The sequence below is a fragment of the Salvia hispanica genome, chromosome 5 (genome assembly GCF_029641045.1).
Source record: "Salvia hispanica isolate PSC_SH4W2 chromosome 5, Shi_PSC_v1, whole genome shotgun sequence".
Classification (NCBI taxonomy): Eukaryota; Viridiplantae; Streptophyta; class Magnoliopsida; order Lamiales; family Lamiaceae; genus Salvia; species Salvia hispanica.
The window spans coordinates 8,327,672-8,350,199 of NC_142696.1; the positions used below are offsets into that span (position 1 = coordinate 8,327,672).

General features: G+C 44.1%; 2 protein-coding genes and 3 long non-coding RNA genes across 5 annotated transcripts; 2 read left to right on the forward strand and 3 right to left on the reverse strand.

Moving 5' to 3' along the window:
* Positions 1 to 1,147: 1,147 nt before the first annotated feature.
* On the reverse strand, positions 1,148 to 2,045 carry LOC148924312 (uncharacterized). Its single transcript, XR_016130261.1, has 2 exons — positions 1,437 to 2,045; positions 1,148 to 1,291 (listed from the first exon to the last, which is right to left on the reverse strand). It is a non-coding gene; the product is annotated as an uncharacterized LOC148924312 (long non-coding RNA).
* A 2,065-nt stretch (positions 2,046 to 4,110) lies between these two features.
* On the forward strand, positions 4,111 to 5,521 carry LOC148924313 (uncharacterized). Its single transcript, XM_089059050.1, has 2 exons — positions 4,111 to 5,319; positions 5,411 to 5,521. Exons 1-2 carry the CDS (start codon positions 4,198 to 4,200, stop codon positions 5,519 to 5,521), a joined length of 1,233 nt encoding a protein of 410 aa, XP_088915176.1. The 5' UTR covers positions 4,111 to 4,197.
* Positions 5,522 to 8,747: 3,226 nt separating this feature from the next.
* Positions 8,748 to 10,136, reverse strand: LOC148924314 (uncharacterized). The gene is made up of 3 exons (XR_016130231.1): positions 9,955 to 10,136; positions 9,695 to 9,861; positions 8,748 to 8,891 (listed from the first exon to the last, which is right to left on the reverse strand). It is a non-coding gene; the product is annotated as an uncharacterized LOC148924314 (long non-coding RNA).
* Positions 10,137 to 13,814: 3,678 nt separating this feature from the next.
* Positions 13,815 to 15,225, forward strand: LOC148924315 (uncharacterized). Its single transcript, XM_089059051.1, has 2 exons — positions 13,815 to 15,023; positions 15,115 to 15,225. The coding sequence occupies exons 1-2, from the start codon at positions 13,902 to 13,904 to the stop codon at positions 15,223 to 15,225; spliced, it is 1,233 nt and encodes a 410-aa protein (XP_088915177.1). The 5' UTR covers positions 13,815 to 13,901.
* Positions 15,226 to 18,451: 3,226 nt separating this feature from the next.
* Positions 18,452 to 19,842, reverse strand: LOC148924316 (uncharacterized). The gene is made up of 3 exons (XR_016130226.1): positions 19,659 to 19,842; positions 19,399 to 19,565; positions 18,452 to 18,595 (listed from the first exon to the last, which is right to left on the reverse strand). It is a non-coding gene; the product is annotated as an uncharacterized LOC148924316 (long non-coding RNA).
* Between the last annotated feature and the right edge of the window lie 2,686 nt (positions 19,843 to 22,528).

The following is a 22,528-nucleotide window of genomic DNA, read 5'->3' on the forward strand; positions in this document are numbered from 1 at the left end:
AGGGTCCTATTCTAATGCTTTTAGCACCCTAATCCAAAATCAAAACTAAATCTCCACCCTTGGATTTTAAAATGAGTGGATGAGATTAAAGCTCACAAAATCTCAATAAATAGTAGACAAAATATCAACAAAAGGGTAATATCGTCATTATGTTATCATATGATAATTTTCGTGAGTGTTTTTTTATATCAACATTGTGTATTACAAATATCAACAATATGACATTGGAATATCAACACATTTTTATTGAGATTGGACATGCATAACATTGAGATTTTGCCTACAATATGTTGAGATTTTTTGTTGCATTTGTTGAAAATAGCTGCTTATCAACATGTACGAAAATTGAAATATAATTTATCAAATTTCATCACCCGAACATCGTCGGAACACATGCAATTGAGATCTCGTTGGAATCCTTAATAAATTATCTTTAATTTGATATATTTTTTGCGAAAAAATAATTTAAATTGAGAGAGTTACGTAAATTTAAAGATTTGAGATGATTTTGAGGAGAGAGAAAGTAGTTAGTTATAATTACTACATATAGGATTTGACATTAATACCCTTTTAATTTAATTAATAATTATTTAAATTTAAAATATATTACACTTGGCATCATATTAACCACAAGATCTTCTAATCTAATGGTTGAAAATTGGTCTCAATTTGGGATTGGTAATTAGTAAGCAATTGATTACATCCCTATTTTAATATATCTAATTTATTTTATTTTATGTATACTAATAGAATATAAATATATATAATATAAAATTAATACAATATATATAATATTTATTATATAAAAATATATTAGAAGAATATATATTATATATATGATATAAGGGTCCTATTCTAATGCTTTTAGCACCCTAATCCAAAATCAAGACTAAATCTCCACCCTTGGATTTTAAAATGAGTGGATGAGATTAAAGCTCACAAAATCTCAATAAATAGTAGACAAAATATCAACAAAAGGGTATGTAACACCCCGACTTTTTACCCTAAGGCTTAGAACATCGATCTATATATATATAAGTTTTGCGTCTAAATTTTCTTATCATTACTTCTTGTTATGATTAATCGTTGTGAAGTATATTTTTTTTTAGTAATGAACAAAAATAGTAATAGTCAATATAAATGTTGCTCTAATAAAAGTCCGTTTGTGAAGACCGAGTTTCAAATAAAAGTCCGTACACGAGTTCAACGTTTAAGTAAATATTAATTAAAAATAAAATACGCTCCATGCCCTCCGGATCTTGCGCAATAGCCACGTCTTGAACCCCGATACCTACACGAATGGATAAGAAGCACGTTAAATCAAGACGAGACAATCGACGAAATCAAATCACATCAAACACGCAAATCAAACGGCGGCTCACGTTTTCCAAACGACGGCTCACGTCTTTTTAAGTGACGAGACATAATATTCTTACCAATTATAGTAATTTGAAAGATTGATTAGCCACCTTGCCTCTTATGGCAAAGAGTCCATAACTCTTGGGCAATACCCCTCCACCCATGAATCAAGCTTATGACCAAGCATTCCTATGCACCCATTTCCCTTATAAATACCACTCCATCTTCCCTCTTGATCCTTTTGTTCAACCATGAAAATTCTCTAATCAAAATTCTATCAAGATGAGGATGCATATAAGTGTTTGAAGAAGAGGAGTCAAATTTCCTACACACTACCATTCTTCTTCTTCTCCTTTTCTCAAGGTGAATTCTCCTAACAATTGTTTTTCCTACTACATTGTCATTTTCATATTAAAATTAGTAAAGCATGAACATTTGAAGCCTCCCATGTCAAATACCAATTCTATACCACTTCCTTCACCCTCTTTAACATTTAGAACTTTTTCATCGAACTTAAAACCACAACTAGAGCTTGATCATTGAGGAATAAAGTGCTTAATACTCAAACCATGTTATTATGCCTCTTCCCTAATGATTTTCATATCAAATATGCATATGACTTTCTAGAATGGAATTGCCCTAACTATAGAAAACTTAGACAAAGAAAACAATTAAGCAATGCCTAAACTATTAGAGATCTACTTTGCACAACTCAGCATCAATTTCATCGCCCTCAACCTGAATGAAGGTAATTTATTCTTCTTGTAAGATGCCTTTTAAGAATTTTAATCAAGCTGATAAAATGAGCACCCCTGAAATGAGAACTTAGAAGAAATAAGTATATGTGTGATTCTCGCTTTCCCGAGCGATGTAATCTTTGTGCTAATGTTATGAGATTATAGTTAGAAGTACAGAGAGATACGTAAGATGATAACAAACGTTGATTAGTACCACCATGAACCTTGCAGCCCTTTCGAAAATTTTCTATGCCTCGATGAACGAATTCGAAGTACCTCCGTTCTAACAAAGCATTTCCCGATGCTTACCTTATGACAAATTGATCTTACGCTTTCAAACCCGGCACACAAAGTCCTTTAATAATGAACGCCTATCCCGATGCGTGCGGCCTTGGCCAAGTATACCCTTTACGTTTCACCAAAAGAAGTATCGCACGAATGCTTACCCCATTATCTCTCTCTTGCTAATGGTTACAATGAAACTCCTTTTGTAGATGAACGGTAAAACCACCCCACACGATCAGAACACCCCGCAGATGGTGGCGGACAACGCCATCCTTGCTTATCGGTCTTATCGGCCACGCCCAACGGACAGGGTGATACGGATCCTCTACGAGTTCTTTGAGTTGTGGGAGGCAGCTCACGAGCATGGCATTTCAGGACTGGATGGCATACATCACCTGATTTCCCTACTACCTATGGATTGGGTGCCATGGGCCATATGGTTGTCGAGCAGCTACATTTACCGTGTGTTTAATAATCCAGAGTTGGAGGGAGACTTTCGAGGTTTCATTACTTTCATTTTCCTTCAGTATGTGCACTATCGGGACACGCCGACATTCTGTCTGGGCGACCTGCCGCCCCCTCCGCTCCAATGGTGTGGATCGATTATCCCCGATGACGCGCCTCAGGGCCAGCACGATCATGAGGCTGGACCCTCACACGGACATGAGAGGGACCTACTCCCGGGCTATGACATACCCCAGGGGGTGCACCAGTTTTCCCACCCAGAGCATGACCCGACATGGTGGGGCGAGGCCCCCATGATTGCTGCCCCTGACAACGATGAGTACCCAATCGAGTATCAGGCAGATGATGAAGCAACTCCGCTGATGAGGAGTCCGTTTGAGCACAGACAGTTCTTGGGGTTGCCTGGTGGACTACCCCCACCCGATGAGTTGGACACTGAATGGGATCGATGGGCAGCTGACATGAGACGATGGTTGGCATACTTTGAGGACGGCCTCACTATCGTTAGGGATGAGATACACCGTGAGGTTTGGGCAGTTCCGGACGCTGCGATACCTCATCCCGTGCCGGAGGTGTTACCAGGAGGGGCCGCAGATGACCCGATTGAGATCAGTAACGACGATGGCTTTGAGGGGAGCTCAGGGCTGAGCTCTCTAGACTCGGATGGCGACTGGTAGAGTAGTGTTAGTTATGTACCATCAGCAACGGACCCTTTATGAGGCCGTCCTGATGCTAGTTGTTTTATCTTCTTTCTAGTCCCCTTGTGACGTGAAAACTATTTCTTCCTACGGTTTCACGATCTTTGGCTGTTGGTCGCTTAGATTTGGGACTTTCATATGTTTTGGTAAAATGATCAGTTATGTACAAAAGGTCCTCTCTAGAGGCAATTTTGGCTTGATATATATATATATATATATATATATATATATATATATGCAGATGTTCTATGCTTACGATCGTATCTTGTTTATATGTGATGTTATTATGCCTCTTGTTGGTTGCCTTCAATTAAAGTTATGTACAAGAGACCAACACGTGTTTCGTTTTTTTATTGTCTCAATAATAAATTCTTTTTTATAGAATGCCACCTAGGAGGGTAGGACGTCCTAGAGGACGGGGAAGGGGACGCGGTGGAAGAATGCCCCAAATTGTCGACGGAAATCATGAAGATTGGCACGAAGTTACGCCACCACCTCCATCTCCATCTCCGCCTCCACCTTCACCTCCCCCGCCACCACTTATGCAAATTCCGAGGATTGAACGCAGGATTGAAGAAGTCTTTCTCCGACAGAATCCACCAACCTTTAACGGACTAGGCGACCCAGTCGAGGCTGAGACTTGGGTGCGTGCAATGGAACGGATATTCAACTTCTTGCAGTGCACAGATGGAGAACGTATGACGTGTGTGACCTTCCAATTGACTGGATCGGCTGATTTCTGGTGGGAGGCACGTAAGAAGACCATGACCCCAGGCCAGATTGCAAGCTTAACTTGGGAGCAGTTCAAGGCAGAAATGTATGATAAGTACATCCCTAAGAGTTACCGAAAGAAGAAGAAAGTGGAATTCTATCACCTTAAGCAGGGAAGGATGTCAGTAACAGAGTATGATAGGATTTTCTGCGAGATGTCCCGATATGCTCCAGAACAAGTCGACACTGATGAAAGGATTGCGGAGAAATTTTGTGCCGGTCTGAGGCACGAGATTAGGATGGCATTAGCTAGCCACGGGGGATTGACCTATCTGGAGTCCCTGAGCCGAGCTTTGGATATAGAGGCGGCAATGCCCACTGAACGGAGCACTCAGACTGTAGCTCCGGTACCTCCTCAGAACCACCCCCAAGGGTCCAAAGAAAAACGCAAATGGGAAGGTACCCGAGGTCCTCAACAACAGAAACGGCCATGGCAACCACAACCTCACCACCATGACGTTGGAAGACAAAATGCCCCAAATCCAATTGGGGGCTATCAATCAAATCCGAGACCGTGCCCCAAATGCAACAAGGTGCACACGGGAATCTGCAGAGCAGGGACAGACATTTGCTTCGTGTGTGGAAGGAATGGCCACTTTGCTAGGAACTGTCCGAACAAGACTTCTGGAGTAGGGGCAAGGTCGAACCAGCCAGTATATCGCACACAGTTGCAAGCAGTCCAGATGCAACCGTGGCAACCACCACAATTACTCCCTCCACCAAAACAGCGACATCCTCGGAGGCCGAGTCTCCCATCACAGGCACGTGCCTATGCTCTCAGACAGAAGAAGCCAGAAGGGGACCAAGGAAATCTAGCAGGTATGGCTATGCTCCTCGGTGTACCTGTCATTCTCTTATTTGATACTGGTGCATCGCACTCCTTCATATCAGCAACTTGCGTAGATACCTTAGAAATCCCAACGAATCAAGTTGAACATAGACTTAGGGTGTCTTCGCCTGTCGGAGGAATAATTGAAATTTTGTGCTTCTGCTCAAACCTAGAGGTTTCTTTTGGAGGACATCAGTTATTAGTCAACAACTTGAGTGTTATGCCCATGTCCGACGTTGATATAATCCTTGGAATGGATTGGCTAGCTGAAAACTATGCCACTATCCTGTGCAACCAACGACAAATCTCTTTTCACCCTCCCGGAAAGGACGCCACTAACTTTCATGGGGTTACCTTGGGTAAGCGGAAATCCATAATCTCCGCGCTACAAGCTGCAACGCTTGTACGAAAAGGCCACCCGGCCTATCTTGTCTACCTGAACGAAGAGAGAAAAGAAGAGAGGAAAATTGAAGATGTAAAAATAGTGCGAGAGTTCCCAGATGTGTTTCCCGACAATCTACCTGGCTTACCCCCGGATAGGCAATTGGAGTTCACCATCGATCTCGAACCAGGGTCTGCGCCAGTATCGAAAGCCCCATATCGGATGGCCCCGAAGGAATTGGAGGAATTGAAGATGCAACATCAAGAACTGATGGACTTGGGTTTCATCAGACCCAGTGTCTCACCGTGGGGAGCACCAGTACTTTTTGTGAAGAAGAAAGATGGGACGCTAAGAATGTGCATTGACTACCGGGAGTTGAACAAGCTAACTTTGAAGAACAAATATCCGTTGCCAAGAATTGATGACTTGTTCGACCAGCTCCGGGGAGCTAGTGTCTTCTCAAAGATGGATTTAAAGTCAGGCTACCACCAACTGAAGATTCGACAAGATGACATTCCAAAGACGGCTTTTCGAACGCGGTATGGTCACTACGAGTTTGTAGTGATGCCCTTCGGCTTGACAAATGCGCCTGCGGTATTCATGGATCTCATGAACCGAGTCTTCCACCCCTATCTTGACAAGTTCGTATTGGTATTCATAGACGATGTGCTCATCTACTCAAAGGACAAGAAAGAACACGAAGAACACCTGCGGATCACTCTGGAAACACTAAGGGCCGAGAAGCTATACGCCAAATTCAGCAAGTGTGAATTTTGGCTCAACGAGGTGAATTTCCTCGGTCATGTGGTGACTGCCGAAGGAATCCAAGTAGATCCAGCAAAGGTGGAGGCCGTGCAAAATTGGAAACCGCCTGGAACACCCAACGAGATACGAAGCTTCCTGGGATTGGCAGGTTATTATAGAAGATTCATCGAGGGCTTCTCAAAGATTGCAAGACCGATGACGCAACAACTCAAAAAGAGCACCAAAGTTTCGTGGACCCCAGAATGTGCAGAAAGTTTTGAGTTACTAAAGAAGAAATTGACCACCGCGCCAGTTCTGGCCGTCCCCGATCCAACGGTAGACTATGTGGTGTACACTGACACATCAAAAAGTGGGTTGGGCTGCGTCCTCATGCAAAATGGCAGGGTGATAGCTTATGCATCACGACAGCTCACACTGCACGAGCTTAGTTATCCTACCCATGATTTGGAGTTAGCCGCAGTAGTGCATGCACTAAAGATTTGGAGGCACCATCTCTACGGAGTTCGGTGTGAGATTTTCACGGACCATAAAAGCCTCAAGTATTTCTTCGAACAAAAGGACTTGAACATGAGACAGAGGAGATGGTTGGAGCTAGTGAAAGATTATGATTGCGGCATCAACTACCATCCCGGCAAGGCCAATGTGGTGGCCGATGCCTTAAGCCGAAAGACTCAGCACTTGACAGCCATGTTCACCCACGAGGAGGAACTACTACGAGAATTTGGCAAGCTCAACATGGAAATGATAAGTGCCCCAGAAACGGTAGAAGCAAGGATAGCTACTCTAGTGGTGGAGCCAGATTTGAGGGAGCGTATCATCGCTGCACAGAGACAGGACGAAGGTCTGGAAAAGATACGAGCAAAGGTGAGGATTGGCGGACATGAGACCTATCACGAGGAGGCGGACAACGCCCTCACTTTCGGAGGGAGGCTGTGTGTGCCCCAGGATGAGAAACTGAGAGATGAGATCTTGAGCGAAGCTCATGACACACCTTACACCGTACACCCTGGAAGTACCAAGATGTATCAAGACTTAAAGCGGAAATTTTGGTGGGATGGCATGAAAAGAAGTATAGTATCATTCGTGGAAAAATGTTTGGCGTGTCAACAAGTCAAGGCTCTACATCAGCGACCGTACGGGAAACTGCAACCCTTAGAAATTCCTGAATGGAAATGGGAACACATAACCATGGATTTTGTGACGGGCTTGCCAAAGACCAAGCGAGGAAACACTGCCATCTTGGTGATCGTGGATCGCCTTACTAAAAGTGCCCACTTCCTAAAAGTGCCCACTTCCTACCAGTTCCAATCACTTATGGATCTGAAAGGCTGTCTCAACTTTATGTGCGAGAAATCGTACGCTTACATGGTATCCCAGCCTCAATCACGTCAGATCGAGATGCAAAATTCACTTCAAATTTCTGGAAGAGCCTGCAAGAAGAACTGGGTACGAAGTTAAATTTCAGTACCGCGTTCCACCCACAGTCTGATGGGCAATCGGAAAGAACGATCCAAAAGCTGGAGAATATGCTCCGAGCCGTCATACTTGACAGGGGAGGAAGTTGGGAGACAATTCTACCCTTGATAGAATTCGCCTACAACAACAGCTACCAGGCGACCATTGATATGGCACCCTACGAAGCGCTATATGGGAGGAAGTGCAGATCACCACTATACTGGGACGAGGTTGGCGAAAGGAAGATGCTGGGCCCCGAAGTAGTCAACGAAATGGTTGAAATCGTGCGGCAGATCAAAGGAAGAATCAAGGAAGCACAAGACAGACAAAAGTCCTATGCAGATGCTCGACGGACCGACCTGCAGTTCAAGGTAGGAGACAAGGTCTTCTTGAAGGTGTCTCCTTCTAAAGGGATAATACGTTTTGGGGTGAAGGGGAAGCTTAGGCCTCGTTTCATTGGCCCCTACGAAATCCTGGAGGAAATTGGACCCGTCGCATATCGTTTGGCGCTGCCACCAAGTTTCGGAAGCGTGCACAATGTCTTCCATGTTTCGCAGCTGCGGAAATATGTGTACGACCCGAAACATGTGATCCACCATGAAGAGATGATGTTAAACCCGGACTTGAGTTACGAGGAGAAGCCAGAAGCAATCCTAGACCGGAAGGTGCAACAACTAAGGACAAAATCTATCACTTCGGTGAAGGTCTTGTGGAAGCATCATGGATACGAAGAAGCTACATGGGAGCTGGAAGACGAGATGAAAGAAAAATACCCGGAACTATTTGAATAGACCCTTACAAATTTCGGGACGAAATTTTTGGTAAGGGGGAAAGAATGTAACACCCCGACTTTTTACCCTAAGGCTTAGAACATCGATCTATATATATATAAGTTTTGCGTCTAAATTTTCTTATCATTACTTCTTGTTATGATTAATCGTTGTGAAGTATATTTTTTTTTAGTAATGAACAAAAATAGTAATAGTCAATATAAATGTTGCTCTAATAAAAGTCCGTTTGTGAAGACCGAGTTTCAAATAAAAGTCCATACACGAGTTCAACGTTTAAGTAAATATTAATTAAAAATAAAATACGCTCCATGCCCTCCGGATCTTGCGCAATAGCCACGTCTTGAACCCCGATACCTACACGAATGGATAAGAAGCACGTTAAATCAAGACGAGACAATCGACGAAATCAAATCACATCAAACACGCAAATCAAACGGCGGCTCACGTTTTCCAAACGACGGCTCACGTCTTTTTAAGTGACGAGACATAATATTCTTACCAATTATAGTAATTTGAAAGATTGATTAGCCACCTTGCCTCTTATGGCAAAGAGTCCATAACTCTTGGGCAATACCCCTCCACCCATGAATCAAGCTTATGACCAAGCATTCCTATGCACCCATTTCCCTTATAAATACCACTCCATCTTCCCTCTTGATCCTTTTGTTCAACCATGAAAATTCTCTAATCAAAATTCTATCAAGATGAGGATGCATATAAGTGTTTGAAGAAGAGGAGTCAAATTTCCTACACATTACCATTCTTCTTCTTCTCCTTTTCTCAAGGTGAATTCTCCTAACAATTGTTTTTCCTACTACATTGTCATTTTCATATTAAAATTAGTAAAGCATGAACATTTGAAGCCTCCCATGTCAAATACCAATTCTATACCACTTCCTTCACCCTCTTTAACATTTAGAACTCTTTCATCGAACTTAAAACCACAACTAGAGCTTGATCATTGAGGAATAAAGTGCTTAATACTCAAACCATGTTATTATGCCTCTTCCCTAATGATTTTCATATCAAATATGCATATGACTTTCTAGAATGGAATTGCCCTAACTATAGAAAACTTAGACAAAGAAAACAATTAAGCAATGCCTAAACTATTAGAGATCTTCTTTGCACAATAATAACGATCTTGGAAAGCTTACCTCGTGAGTGAAGAAGCTGTCGGACCTCGGAGAGACTGCCCAGCAGTGGCCCACCGGCGGCGGCGCAGACCGGCGGCGGCGGTAGTCCGGCGGCAGTCCGGCGACTTTCCGGCGGTTGTCCGACTTTTCACCACGAAATTAATCCCTTTTTCACGATCTATCTGAATCTTCACATTTCAAGACTTAATTGTTAGTCCTAAGCCTTCAATTTAAGAAAATAAAGAAGAAGAGAAAGAAGGAGAAATGGGGGAAATTCCTACCTCTCTCGGTCAACGACGATGAGACCGCCGTGTACCCGGCGGCGACGGCGGCAGCGGCCCACCAGCGACGGCAGCAGCGGCCCGGCGGCGACGGCGGAGGTGGCGGTTCGCGCCGGCAGAGAGAGAGAGGCCGCGAGGCAGAGAGAGAGAGACCGAGGCAGAGAGAGAGAGACCGAGGGAGAGAGGAGGGGCGCGGCCGGTGGCCGGCGTCGCTCGCCGGCGACGCCAAAACCGCCGGCAGAGAAGTGGCGAGAGAGTGAGATGTTGGGGAGAGGGGAGAAATGTTTTTTTTGAAATAAGAAGAAAGAAGGGAGGCTAGTTTCTTTTAGTGCTTTTAGGGCAACACTTTTGGGCCTCTCCTTTGGGCCAAGTAATTAATTTAGTAAGATGGTCTCTTATTTATTATGGGCCGAGAATTTAGAGGGAATGAGAATTTTGGGCTTTGAAGCTTAAGTAATAAAATAAATCCTTATCTATTAATTTTGGTTTACTAGTTCTTAATTTGTTTGAAGCTTTTAAATAATTAATCTTATGATAAATTAATGTCTTGCCCTCCTTAATTAATTAATTAAACTTCTTGAAGATAAGAATGTATGGATTTAATGAACCATCTCCCAAGTAATAAATTTTAATAGAGATCCACTTTTTAAGTGGAATGAAGTTATCTTGATCGAACCCCGAACGTAGGACGCATACTACATGTAGGATCATTTCATGTCATGCACCTTATGTATGTTCATAAAACTAATTTAAATCATTATACTCTTTCAAGAAGGGCGTGTTCGCGGAGTTTGATTACCCAAAGTCGGGCTTTTGTAGAGTTTACTTGGAAGCTTTGAGGTGGGCTTTATATCCAACACATTAAGTGTGGATAAAATTTATCAAATATATGAAATTATTTTTGTTTGATAAAATTGCACTTACTTTTTTTTTTAAAATGTTATCGTGCCATAAATTATTTATTTTATGATGCCTATCTGCTTGGCGATGCCAAATGAATGAATGAATGAAACGAATTCGGCTCCAATAGGACCAAGATCCTATTCGAGTTAGTGTGCACAAAGGAATGGACCGTGAGTCATCGTAAGGGTTGGCCGGTCAATGTGATCGTGGAAGGTGGCCACCTTCCCGACACAGAATGAACCATCAGATATGGCGGATTGCTGGAATGAACTTAGCCTGATCAGGCGAATTTTATGAAAATGAACTTAGTAAGCTCGGGCCTTTAAGAAAAACCCCCGTGTGTTACTGTGATGGCATGATAATAACTTTTTCTTATATGTGTATCTTTCGGCAATGTGTTCACTGAGTACTCCGTACTCAGCCCTGCATGTATTTCTAAATGTGCAGGTTGAGCAAGTGATGAAATGGTGGCTGAGTGGAGTTGAGGTCGTCTCATCTCTTTTGTAGAATTTTCGTGGCATGTGTCTTCATACACATGACCATGTGGTTACAACTCCTTCCGCTGTGCTTTTGTCGTAGTATTTTGTAGTAGATGGGTCATAGGAAAAACGATCAGTAATGAGTGATCTGTGATAAACACTCTTTCAAATTCTCATGATCTTTGTTGTCTTGTGAACATCTCTCATCTTATGAAGAAATATTTGTGTCTTATCATTAATTCTTTCACCCCTTTCTACCCCCTCTTCTTAATTCCCTCCCCTAGTCATGATTTACCGAGCAATGCTATCCTTAGCAAAGCGCGGTCGTGACAGAGTGGTATCAGAGCCTAGGTTTTCTGCTCTGTAACCGTGAGTCCTTCTTTGAAAAGAAAAGTCTAGACTTGATTCGCTAGACTAAGTTAGCGAGATCGACCACAACTCAGCATCAATTTCATCGCCCTCAACCTGAATGAAGGTAATTTATTCTTCTTGTAAGATGCCTTTTAAGAATTTTAATCAAGCTGATAAAATGAGCACCCCTGAAATGAGAACTTAGAAGAAATAAGTATATGTGTGATTCTCGCTTTCCCGAGCGATGTAATCTTTGTGCTAATGTTATGAGATTATAGTTAGAAGTACAGAGAGATACGTAAGATGATAACAAACGTTGATTAGTACCACCATGAACCTTGCAGCCCTTTCGAAAATTTTCTATGCCTCGATGAACGAATTCGAAGTACCTCCGTTCTAACAAAGCATTTCCCGATGCTTACCTTATGACAAATTGATCTTACGCTTTCAAACCCGGCACACAAAGTCCTTTAATAATGAACGCCTATCCCGATGCGTGCGGCCTTGGCCAAGTATACCCTTTACGTTTCACCAAAAGAAGTATCGCACAAATGCTTACCCCATTATCTCTCTCTTGCTAATGGTTACAATGAAACTCCTTTTGTAGATGAACGGTAAAACCACCCCACATGATCAGAACACCCCGCAGATGGTGGCGGACAACGCCATCCTTGCTTATCGGTCTTATCGGCCACGCCCAACGGACAGGGTGATACGGATCCTCTACGAGTTCTTTGAGTTGTGGGAGGCAGCTCACGAGCATGGCATTTCAGGACTGGATGGCATACATCACCTGATTTCCCTACTACCTATGGATTGGGTGCCATGGGCCATATGGTTGTCGAGCAGCTACATTTACCGTGTGTTTAATAATCCAGAGTTGGAGGGAGACTTTCGAGGTTTCATTACTTTCATTTTCCTTCAGTATGTGCACTATCGGGACACGCCGACATTCTGTCTGGGCGACCTGCCGCCCCCTCCGCTCCAATGGTGTGGATCGATTATCCCCGATGACGCGCCTCAGGGCCAGCACGATCATGAGGCTGGACCCTCACACGGACATGAGAGGGACCTACTCCCGGGCTATGACATACCCCAGGGGGTGCACCAGTTTTCCCACCCAGAGCATGACCCGACATGGTGGGGCGAGGCCCCCATGATTGCTGCCCCTGACAACGATGAGTACCCAATCGAGTATCAGGCAGATGATGAAGCAACTCCGCTGATGAGGAGTCCGTTTGAGCACAGACAGTTCTTGGGGTTGCCTGGTGGACTACCCCCACCCGATGAGTTGGACACTGAATGGGATCGATGGGCAGCTGACATGAGACGATGGTTGGCATACTTTGAGGACGGCCTCACTATCGTTAGGGATGAGATACACCGTGAGGTTTGGGCAGTTCCGGACGCTGCGATACCTCATCCCGTGCCGGAGGTGTTACCAGGAGGGGCCGCAGATGACCCGATTGAGATCAGTAGCGACGATGGCTTTGAGGGGAGCTCGGGGCTGAGCTCTCTAGACTCGGATGGCGACTGGTAGAGTAGTGTTAGTTATGTACCATCAGCAACGGACCCTTTATGAGGCCGTCCTGATGCTAGTTGTTTTATCTTCTTTCTAGTCCCCTTGTGACGTGAAAACTATTTCTTCCTACGGTTTCACGATCTTTGGCTGTTGGTCGCTTAGATTTGGGACTTTCATATGTTTTGGTAAAATGATCAGTTATGTACAAAAGGTCCTCTCTAGAGGCAATTTTGGCTTGATATATATATATATATATATATATATATATATATATATGCAGATGTTCTATGCTTACGATCGTATCTTGTTTATATGTGATGTTATTATGCCTCTTGTTGGTTGCCTTCAATTAAAGTTATGTACAAGAGACCAACACGTGTTTCGTTTTTTTATTGTCTCAATAATAAATTCTTTTTTATAGAATGCCACCTAGGAGGGTAGGACGTCCTAGAGGACGGGGAAGGGGACGCGGTGGAAGAATGCCCCAAATTGTCGACGGAAATCATGAAGATTGGCACGAAGTTACGCCACCACCTCCATCTCCATCTCCGCCTCCACCTTCACCTCCCCCGCCACCACTTATGCAAATTCCGAGGATTGAACGCAGGATTGAAGAAGTCTTTCTCCGACAGAATCCACCAACCTTTAACGGACTAGGCGACCCAGTCGAGGCTGAGACTTGGGTGCGTGCAATGGAACGGATATTCAACTTCTTGCAGTGCACAGATGGAGAACGTATGACGTGTGTGACCTTCCAATTGACTGGATCGGCTGATTTCTGGTGGGAGGCACGTAAGAAGACCATGACCCCAGGCCAGATTGCAAGCTTAACTTGGGAGCAGTTCAAGGCAGAAATGTATGATAAGTACATCCCTAAGAGTTACCGAAAGAAGAAGAAAGTGGAATTCTATCACCTTAAGCAGGGAAGGATGTCAGTAACAGAGTATGATAGGATTTTCTGCGAGATGTCCCGATATGCTCCAGAACAAGTCGACACTGATGAAAGGATTGCGGAGAAATTTTGTGCCGGTCTGAGGCACGAGATTAGGATGGCATTAGCTAGCCACGGGGGATTGACCTATCTGGAGTCCCTGAGCCGAGCTTTGGATATAGAGGCGGCAATGCCCACTGAACGGAGCACTCAGACTGTAGCTCCGGTACCTCCTCAGAACCACCCCCAAGGGTCCAAAGAAAAACGCAAATGGGAAGGTACCCGAGGTCCTCAACAACAGAAACGGCCATGGCAACCACAACCTCACCACCATGACGTTGGAAGACAAAATGCCCCAAATCCAATTGGGGGCTATCAATCAAATCCGAGACCGTGCCCCAAATGCAACAAGGTGCACACGGGAATCTGCAGAGCAGGGACAGACATTTGCTTCGTGTGTGGAAGGAATGGCCACTTTGCTAGGAACTGTCCGAACAAGACTTCTGGAGTAGGGGCAAGGTCGAACCAGCCAGTATATCGCACACAGTTGCAAGCAGTCCAGATGCAACCGTGGCAACCACCACAATTACTCCCTCCACCAAAACAGCGACATCCTCGGAGGCCGAGTCTCCCATCACAGGCACGTGCCTATGCTCTCAGACAGAAGAAGCCAGAAGGGGACCAAGGAAATCTAGCAGGTATGGCTATGCTCCTCGGTGTACCTGTCATTCTCTTATTTGATACTGGTGCATCGCACTCCTTCATATCAGCAACTTGCGTAGATACCTTAGAAATCCCAACGAATCAAGTTGAACATAGACTTAGGGTGTCTTCGCCTGTCGGAGGAATAATTGAAATTTTGTGCTTCTGCTCAAACCTAGAGGTTTCTTTTGGAGGACATCAGTTATTAGTCAACAACTTGAGTGTTATGCCCATGTCCGACGTTGATATAATCCTTGGAATGGATTGGCTAGCTGAAAACTATGCCACTATCCTGTGCAACCAACGACAAATCTCTTTTCACCCTCCCGGAAAGGACGCCACTAACTTTCATGGGGTTACCTTGGGTAAGCGGAAATCCATAATCTCCGCGCTACAAGCTGCAACGCTTGTACGAAAAGGCCACCCGGCCTATCTTGTCTACCTGAACGAAGAGAGAAAAGAAGAGAGGAAAATTGAAGATGTAAAAATAGTGCGAGAGTTCCCAGATGTGTTTCCCGACAATCTACCTGGCTTACCCCCGGATAGGCAATTGGAGTTCACCATCGATCTCGAACCAGGGTCTGCGCCAGTATCGAAAGCCCCATATCGGATGGCCCCGAAGGAATTGGAGGAATTGAAGATGCAACATCAAGAACTGATGGACTTGGGTTTCATCAGACCCAGTGTCTCACCGTGGGGAGCACCAGTACTTTTTGTGAAGAAGAAAGATGGGACGCTAAGAATGTGCATTGACTACCGGGAGTTGAACAAGCTAACTTTGAAGAACAAATATCCGTTGCCAAGAATTGATGACTTGTTCGACCAGCTCCGGGGAGCTAGTGTCTTCTCAAAGATGGATTTAAAGTCAGGCTACCACCAACTGAAGATTCGACAAGATGACATTCCAAAGACGGCTTTTCGAACGCGGTATGGTCACTACGAGTTTGTAGTGATGCCCTTCGGCTTGACAAATGCGCCTGCGGTATTCATGGATCTCATGAACCGAGTCTTCCACCCCTATCTTGACAAGTTCGTATTGGTATTCATAGACGATGTGCTCATCTACTCAAAGGACAAGAAAGAACACGAAGAACACCTGCGGATCACTCTGGAAACACTAAGGGCCGAGAAGCTATACGCCAAATTCAGCAAGTGTGAATTTTGGCTCAACGAGGTGAATTTCCTCGGTCATGTGGTGACTGCCGAAGGAATCCAAGTAGATCCAGCAAAGGTGGAGGCCGTGCAAAATTGGAAACCGCCTGGAACACCCAACGAGATACGAAGCTTCCTGGGATTGGCAGGTTATTATAGAAGATTCATCGAGGGCTTCTCAAAGATTGCAAGACCGATGACGCAACAACTCAAAAAGAGCACCAAAGTTTCGTGGACCCCAGAATGTGCAGAAAGTTTTGAGTTACTAAAGAAGAAATTGACCACCGCGCCAGTTCTGGCCGTCCCCGATCCAACGGTAGACTATGTGGTGTACACTGACACATCAAAAAGTGGGTTGGGCTGCGTCCTCATGCAAAATGGCAGGGTGATAGCTTATGCATCACGACAGCTCACACTGCACGAGCTTAGTTATCCTACCCATGATTTGTAGTTAGCCGCAGTAGTGCACGCACTAAAGATTTGGAGGCACCATCTCTACGGAGTTCGGTGTGAGATTTTCACGGACCATAAAAGCCTCAAGTATTTCTTCGAACAAAAGGACTTGAACATGAGACAGAGGAGATGGTTGGAGCTAGTGAAAGATTATGATTGCGGCATCAACTACCATCCCGGCAAGGCCAATGTGGTGGCCGATGCCTTAAGCCGAAAGACTCAGCACTTGACAGCCATGTTCACCCACGAGGAGGAACTACTACGAGAATTTGGCAAGCTCAACATGGAAATGATAAGTGCCCCAGAAACGGTAGAAGCAAGGATAGCTACTCTAGTGGTGGAGCCAGATTTGAGGGAGCGTATCATCGCTGCACAGAGACAGGACGAAGGTCTGGAAAAGATACGAGCAAAGGTGAGGATTGGCGGACATGAGACCTATCACGAGGAGGCGGACAACGCCCTCACTTTCGGAGGGAGGCTGTGTGTGCCCCAGGATGAGAAACTAAGAGATGAGATCTTGAGCGAAGCTCATGACACACCTTACACCGTACACCCTGGAAGTACCAAGATGTATCAAGACTTAAAGCGGAAATTTTGGTGGGATGGCATGAAAAGAAGTATAGTATCATTCGTGGAAAAATGTTTGGCGTGTCAACAAGTCAAGGCTCTACATCAGCGACCGTACGGGAAACTGCAACCCTTAGAAATTCCTGAATGGAAATGGGAACACATAACCATGGATTTTGTGACGGGCTTGCCAAAGACCAAGCGAGGAAACACTGCCATCTTGGTGATCGTGGATCGCCTTACTAAAAGTGCCCACTTCCTAAAAGTGCCCACTTCCTACCAGTTCCAATCACTTATGGATCTGAAAGGCTGTCTCAACTTTATGTGCGAGAAATCGTACGCTTACATGGTATCCCAGCCTCAATCACGTCAGATCGAGATGCAAAATTCACTTCAAATTTCTGGAAGAGCCTGCAAGAAGAACTGGGTACGAAGTTAAATTTCAGTACCGCGTTCCACCCACAGTCTGATGGGCAATCGGAAAGAACGATCCAAAAGCTGGAGAATATGCTCCGAGCCGTCATACTTGACAGGGGAGGAAGTTGGGAGACAATTCTACCCTTGATAGAATTCGCCTACAACAACAGCTACCAGGCGACCATTGATATGGCACCCTACGAAGCGCTATATGGGAGGAAGTGCAGATCACCACTATACTGGGACGAGGTTGGCGAAAGGAAGATGCTGGGCCCCGAAGTAGTCAACGAAATGGTTGAAATCGTGCGGCAGATCAAAGGAAGAATCAAGGAAGCACAAGACAGACAAAAGTCCTATGCAGATGCTCGACGGACCGACCTGCAGTTCAAGGTAGGAGACAAGGTCTTCTTGAAGGTGTCTCCTTCTAAAGGGATAATACGTTTTGGGGTGAAGGGGAAGCTTAGGCCTCGTTTCATTGGCCCCTACAAAATCCTGGAGGAAATTGGACCCGTCGCATATCGTTTGGCGCTGCCACCAAGTTTCGGAAGCGTGCACAATGTCTTCCATGTTTCGCAGCTGCGGAAATATGTGTACGACCCGAAACATGTGATCCACCATGAAGAGATGATGTTAAACCCGGACTTGAGTTACGAGGAGAAGCCAGAAGCAATCCTAGACCGGAAGGTGCAACAACTAAGGACAAAATCTATCACTTCGGTGAAGGTCTTGTGGAAGCATCATGGATACGAAGAAGCTACATGGGAGCTGGAAGACGAGATGAAAGAAAAATACCCGGAACTATTTGAATAGACCCTTACAAATTTCGGGACGAAATTTTTGGTAAGGGGGAAAGAATGTAACACCCCGACTTTTTACCCTAAGGCTTAGAACATCGATCTATATATATATAAGTTTTGCGTCTAAATTTTCTTATCATTACTTCTTGTTATGATTAATCGTTGTGAAGTATATTTTTTTTTAGTAATGAACAAAAATAGTAATAGTCAATATAAATGTTGCTCTAATAAAAGTCCGTTTGTGAAGACCGAGTTTCAAATAAAAGTCCATACACGAGTTCAACGTTTAAGTAAATATTAATTAAAAATAAAATACGCTCCATGCCCTCCGGATCTTGCGCAATAGCCACGTCTTGAACCCCGATACCTACACGAATGGATAAGAAGCACGTTAAATCAAGACGAGACAATCGACGAAATCAAATCACATCAAACACGCAAATCAAACGGCGGCTCACGTTTTCCAAACGACGGCTCACGTCTTTTTAAGTGACGAGACATAATATTCTTACCAATTATAGTAATTTGAAAGATTGATTAGCCACCTTGCCTCTTATGGCAAAGAGTCCATAACTCTTGGGCAATACCCCTCCACCCATGAATCAAGCTTATGACCAAGCATTCCTATGCACCCATTTCCCTTATAAATACCACTCCATCTTCCCTCTTGATCCTTTTGTTCAACCATGAAAATTCTCTAATCAAAATTCTATCAAGATGAGGATGCATATAAGTGTTTGAAGAAGAGGAGTCAAATTTCCTACACATTACCATTCTTCTTCTTCTCCTTTTCTCAAGGTGAATTCTCCTAACAATTGTTTTTCCTACTACATTGTCATTTTCATATTAAAATTAGTAAAGCATGAACATTTGAAGCCTCCCATGTCAAATACCAATTCTATACCACTTCCTTCACCCTCTTTAACATTTAGAACTCTTTCATCGAACTTAAAACCACAACTAGAGCTTGATCATTGAGGAATAAAGTGCTTAATACTCAAACCATGTTATTATGCCTCTTCCCTAATGATTTTCATATCAAATATGCATATGACTTTCTAGAATGGAATTGCCCTAACTATAGAAAACTTAGACAAAGAAAACAATTAAGCAATGCCTAAACTATTAGAGATCTTCTTTGCACAATAATAACGATCTTGGAAAGCTTACCTCGTGAGTGAAGAAGCTGTCGGACCTCGGAGAGACTGCCCAGCAGTGGCCCACCGGCGGCGGCGCAGACCGGCGGCGGCGGTAGTCCGGCGGCAGTCCGGCGACTTTCCGGCGGTTGTCCGACTTTTCACCACGAAATTAATCCCTTTTTCACGATCTATCTGAATCTTCACATTTCAAGACTTAATTGTTAGTCCTAAGCCTTCAATTTAAGAAAATAAAGAAGAAGAGAAAGAAGGAGAAATGGGGGAAATTCCTACCTCTCTCGGTCAACGACGATGAGACCGCCGTGTACCCGGCGGCGACGGCGGCAGCGGCCCACCAGCGACGGCAGCAGCGGCCCGGCGGCGACGGCGGAGGTGGCGGTTCGCGCCGGCAGAGAGAGAGAGGCCGCGAGGCAGAGAGAGAGAGACCGAGGCAGAGAGAGAGAGACCGAGGGAGAGAGGAGGGGCGCGGCCGGTGGCCGGCGTCGCTCGCCGGCGACGCCAAAACCGCCGGCAGAGAAGTGGCGAGAGAGTGAGATGTTGGGGAGAGGGGAGAAATGTTTTTTTTGAAATAAGAAGAAAGAAGGGAGGCTAGTTTCTTTTAGTGCTTTTAGGGCAACACTTTTGGGCCTCTCCTTTGGGCCAAGTAATTAATTTAGTAAGATGGTCTCTTATTTATTATGGGCCGAGAATTTAGAGGGAATGAGAATTTTGGGCTTTGAAGCTTAAGTAATAAAATAAATCCTTATCTATTAATTTTGGTTTACTAGTTCTTAATTTGTTTGAAGCTTTTAAATAATTAATCTTATGATAAATTAATGTCTTGCCCTCCTTAATTAATTAATTAAACTTCTTGAAGATAAGAATGTATGGATTTAATGAACCATCTCCCAAGTAATAAATTTTAATAGAGATCCACTTTTTAAGTGGAATGAAGTTATCTTGATCGAACCCCGAACGTAGGACGCATACTACATGTAGGATCATTTCATGTCATGCACCTTATGTATGTTCATAAAACTAATTTAAATCATTATACTCTTTCAAGAAGGGCGTGTTCGCGGAGTTTGATTACCCAAAGTCGGGCTTTTGTAGAGTTTACTTGGAAGCTTTGAGGTGGGCTTTATATCCAACACATTAAGTGTGGATAAAATTTATCAAATATATGAAATTATTTTTGTTTGATAAAATTGCACTTACTTTTTTTTTTAAAATGTTATCGTGCCATAAATTATTTATTTTATGATGCCTATCTGCTTGGCGATGCCAAATGAATGAATGAATGAAACGAATTCGGCTCCAATAGGACCAAGATCCTATTCGAGTTAGTGTGCACAAAGGAATGGACCGTGAGTCATCGTAAGGGTTGGCCGGTCAATGTGATCGTGGAAGGTGGCCACCTTCCCGACACAGAATGAACCATCAGATATGGCGGATTGCTGGAATGAACTTAGCCTGATCAGGCGAATTTTATGAAAATGAACTTAGTAAGCTCGGGCCTTTAAGAAAAACCCCCGTGTGTTACTGTGATGGCATGATAATAACTTTTTCTTATATGTGTATCTTTCGGCAATGTGTTCACTGAGTACTCCGTACTCAGCCCTGCATGTATTTCTAAATGTGCAGGTTGAGCAAGTGATGAAATGGTGGCTGAGTGGAGTTGAGGTCGTCTCATCTCTTTTGTAGAATTTTCGTGGCATGTGTCTTCATACACATGACCATGTGGTTACAACTCCTTCCGCTGTGCTTTTGTCGTAGTATTTTGTAGTAGATGGGTCATAGGAAAAACGATCAGTAATGAGTGATCTGTGATAAACACTCTTTCAAATTCTCATGATCTTTGTTGTCTTGTGAACATCTCTCATCTTATGAAGAAATATTTGTGTCTTATCATTAATTCTTTCACCCCTTTCTACCCCCTCTTCTTAATTCCCTCCCCTAGTCATGATTTACCGAGCAATGCTATCCTTAGCAAAGCGCGGTCGTGACAGAGTGGTATCAGAGCCTAGGTTTTCTGCTCTGTAACCGTGAGTCCTTCTTTGAAAAGAAAAGTCTAGACTTGATTCGCTAGACTAAGTTAGCGAGATCGACCACAACTCAGCATCAATTTCATCGCCCTCAACCTGAATGAAGGTAATTTATTCTTCTTGTAAGATGCCTTTTAAGAATTTTAATCAAGCTGATAAAATGAGCACCCCTGAAATGAGAACTTAGAAGAAATAAGTATATGTGTGATTCTCGCTTTCCCGAGCGATGTAATCTTTGTGCTAATGTTATGAGATTATAGTTAGAAGTACAGAGAGATACGTAAGATGATAACAAACGTTGATTAGTACCACCATGAACCTTGCAGCCCTTTCGAAAATTTTCTATGCCTCGATGAACGAATTCGAAGTACCTCCGTTCTAACAAAGCATTTCCCGATGCTTACCTTATGACAAATTGATCTTACGCTTTCAAACCCGGCACACAAAGTCCTTTAATAATGAACGCCTATCCCGATGCGTGCGGCCTTGGCCAAGTATACCCTTTACGTTTCACCAAAAGAAGTATCGCACAAATGCTTACCCCATTATCTCTCTCTTGCTAATGGTTACAATGAAACTCCTTTTGTAGATGAACGGTAAAACCACCCCACATGATCAGAACACCCCGCAGATGGTGGCGGACAACGCCATCCTTGCTTATCGGTCTTATCGGCCACGCCCAACGGACAGGGTGATACGGATCCTCTACGAGTTCTTTGAGTTGTGGGAGGCAGCTCACGAGCATGGCATTTCAGGACTGGATGGCATACATCACCTGATTTCCCTACTACCTATGGATTGGGTGCCATGGGCCATATGGTTGTCGAGCAGCTACATTTACCGTGTGTTTAATAATCCAGAGTTGGAGGGAGACTTTCGAGGTTTCATTACTTTCATTTTCCTTCAGTATGTGCACTATCGGGACACGCCGACATTCTGTCTGGGCGACCTGCCGCCCCCTCCGCTCCAATGGTGTGGATCGATTATCCCCGATGACGCGCCTCAGGGCCAGCACGATCATGAGGCTGGACCCTCACACGGACATGAGAGGGACCTACTCCCGGGCTATGACATACCCCAGGGGGTGCACCAGTTTTCCCACCCAGAGCATGACCCGAC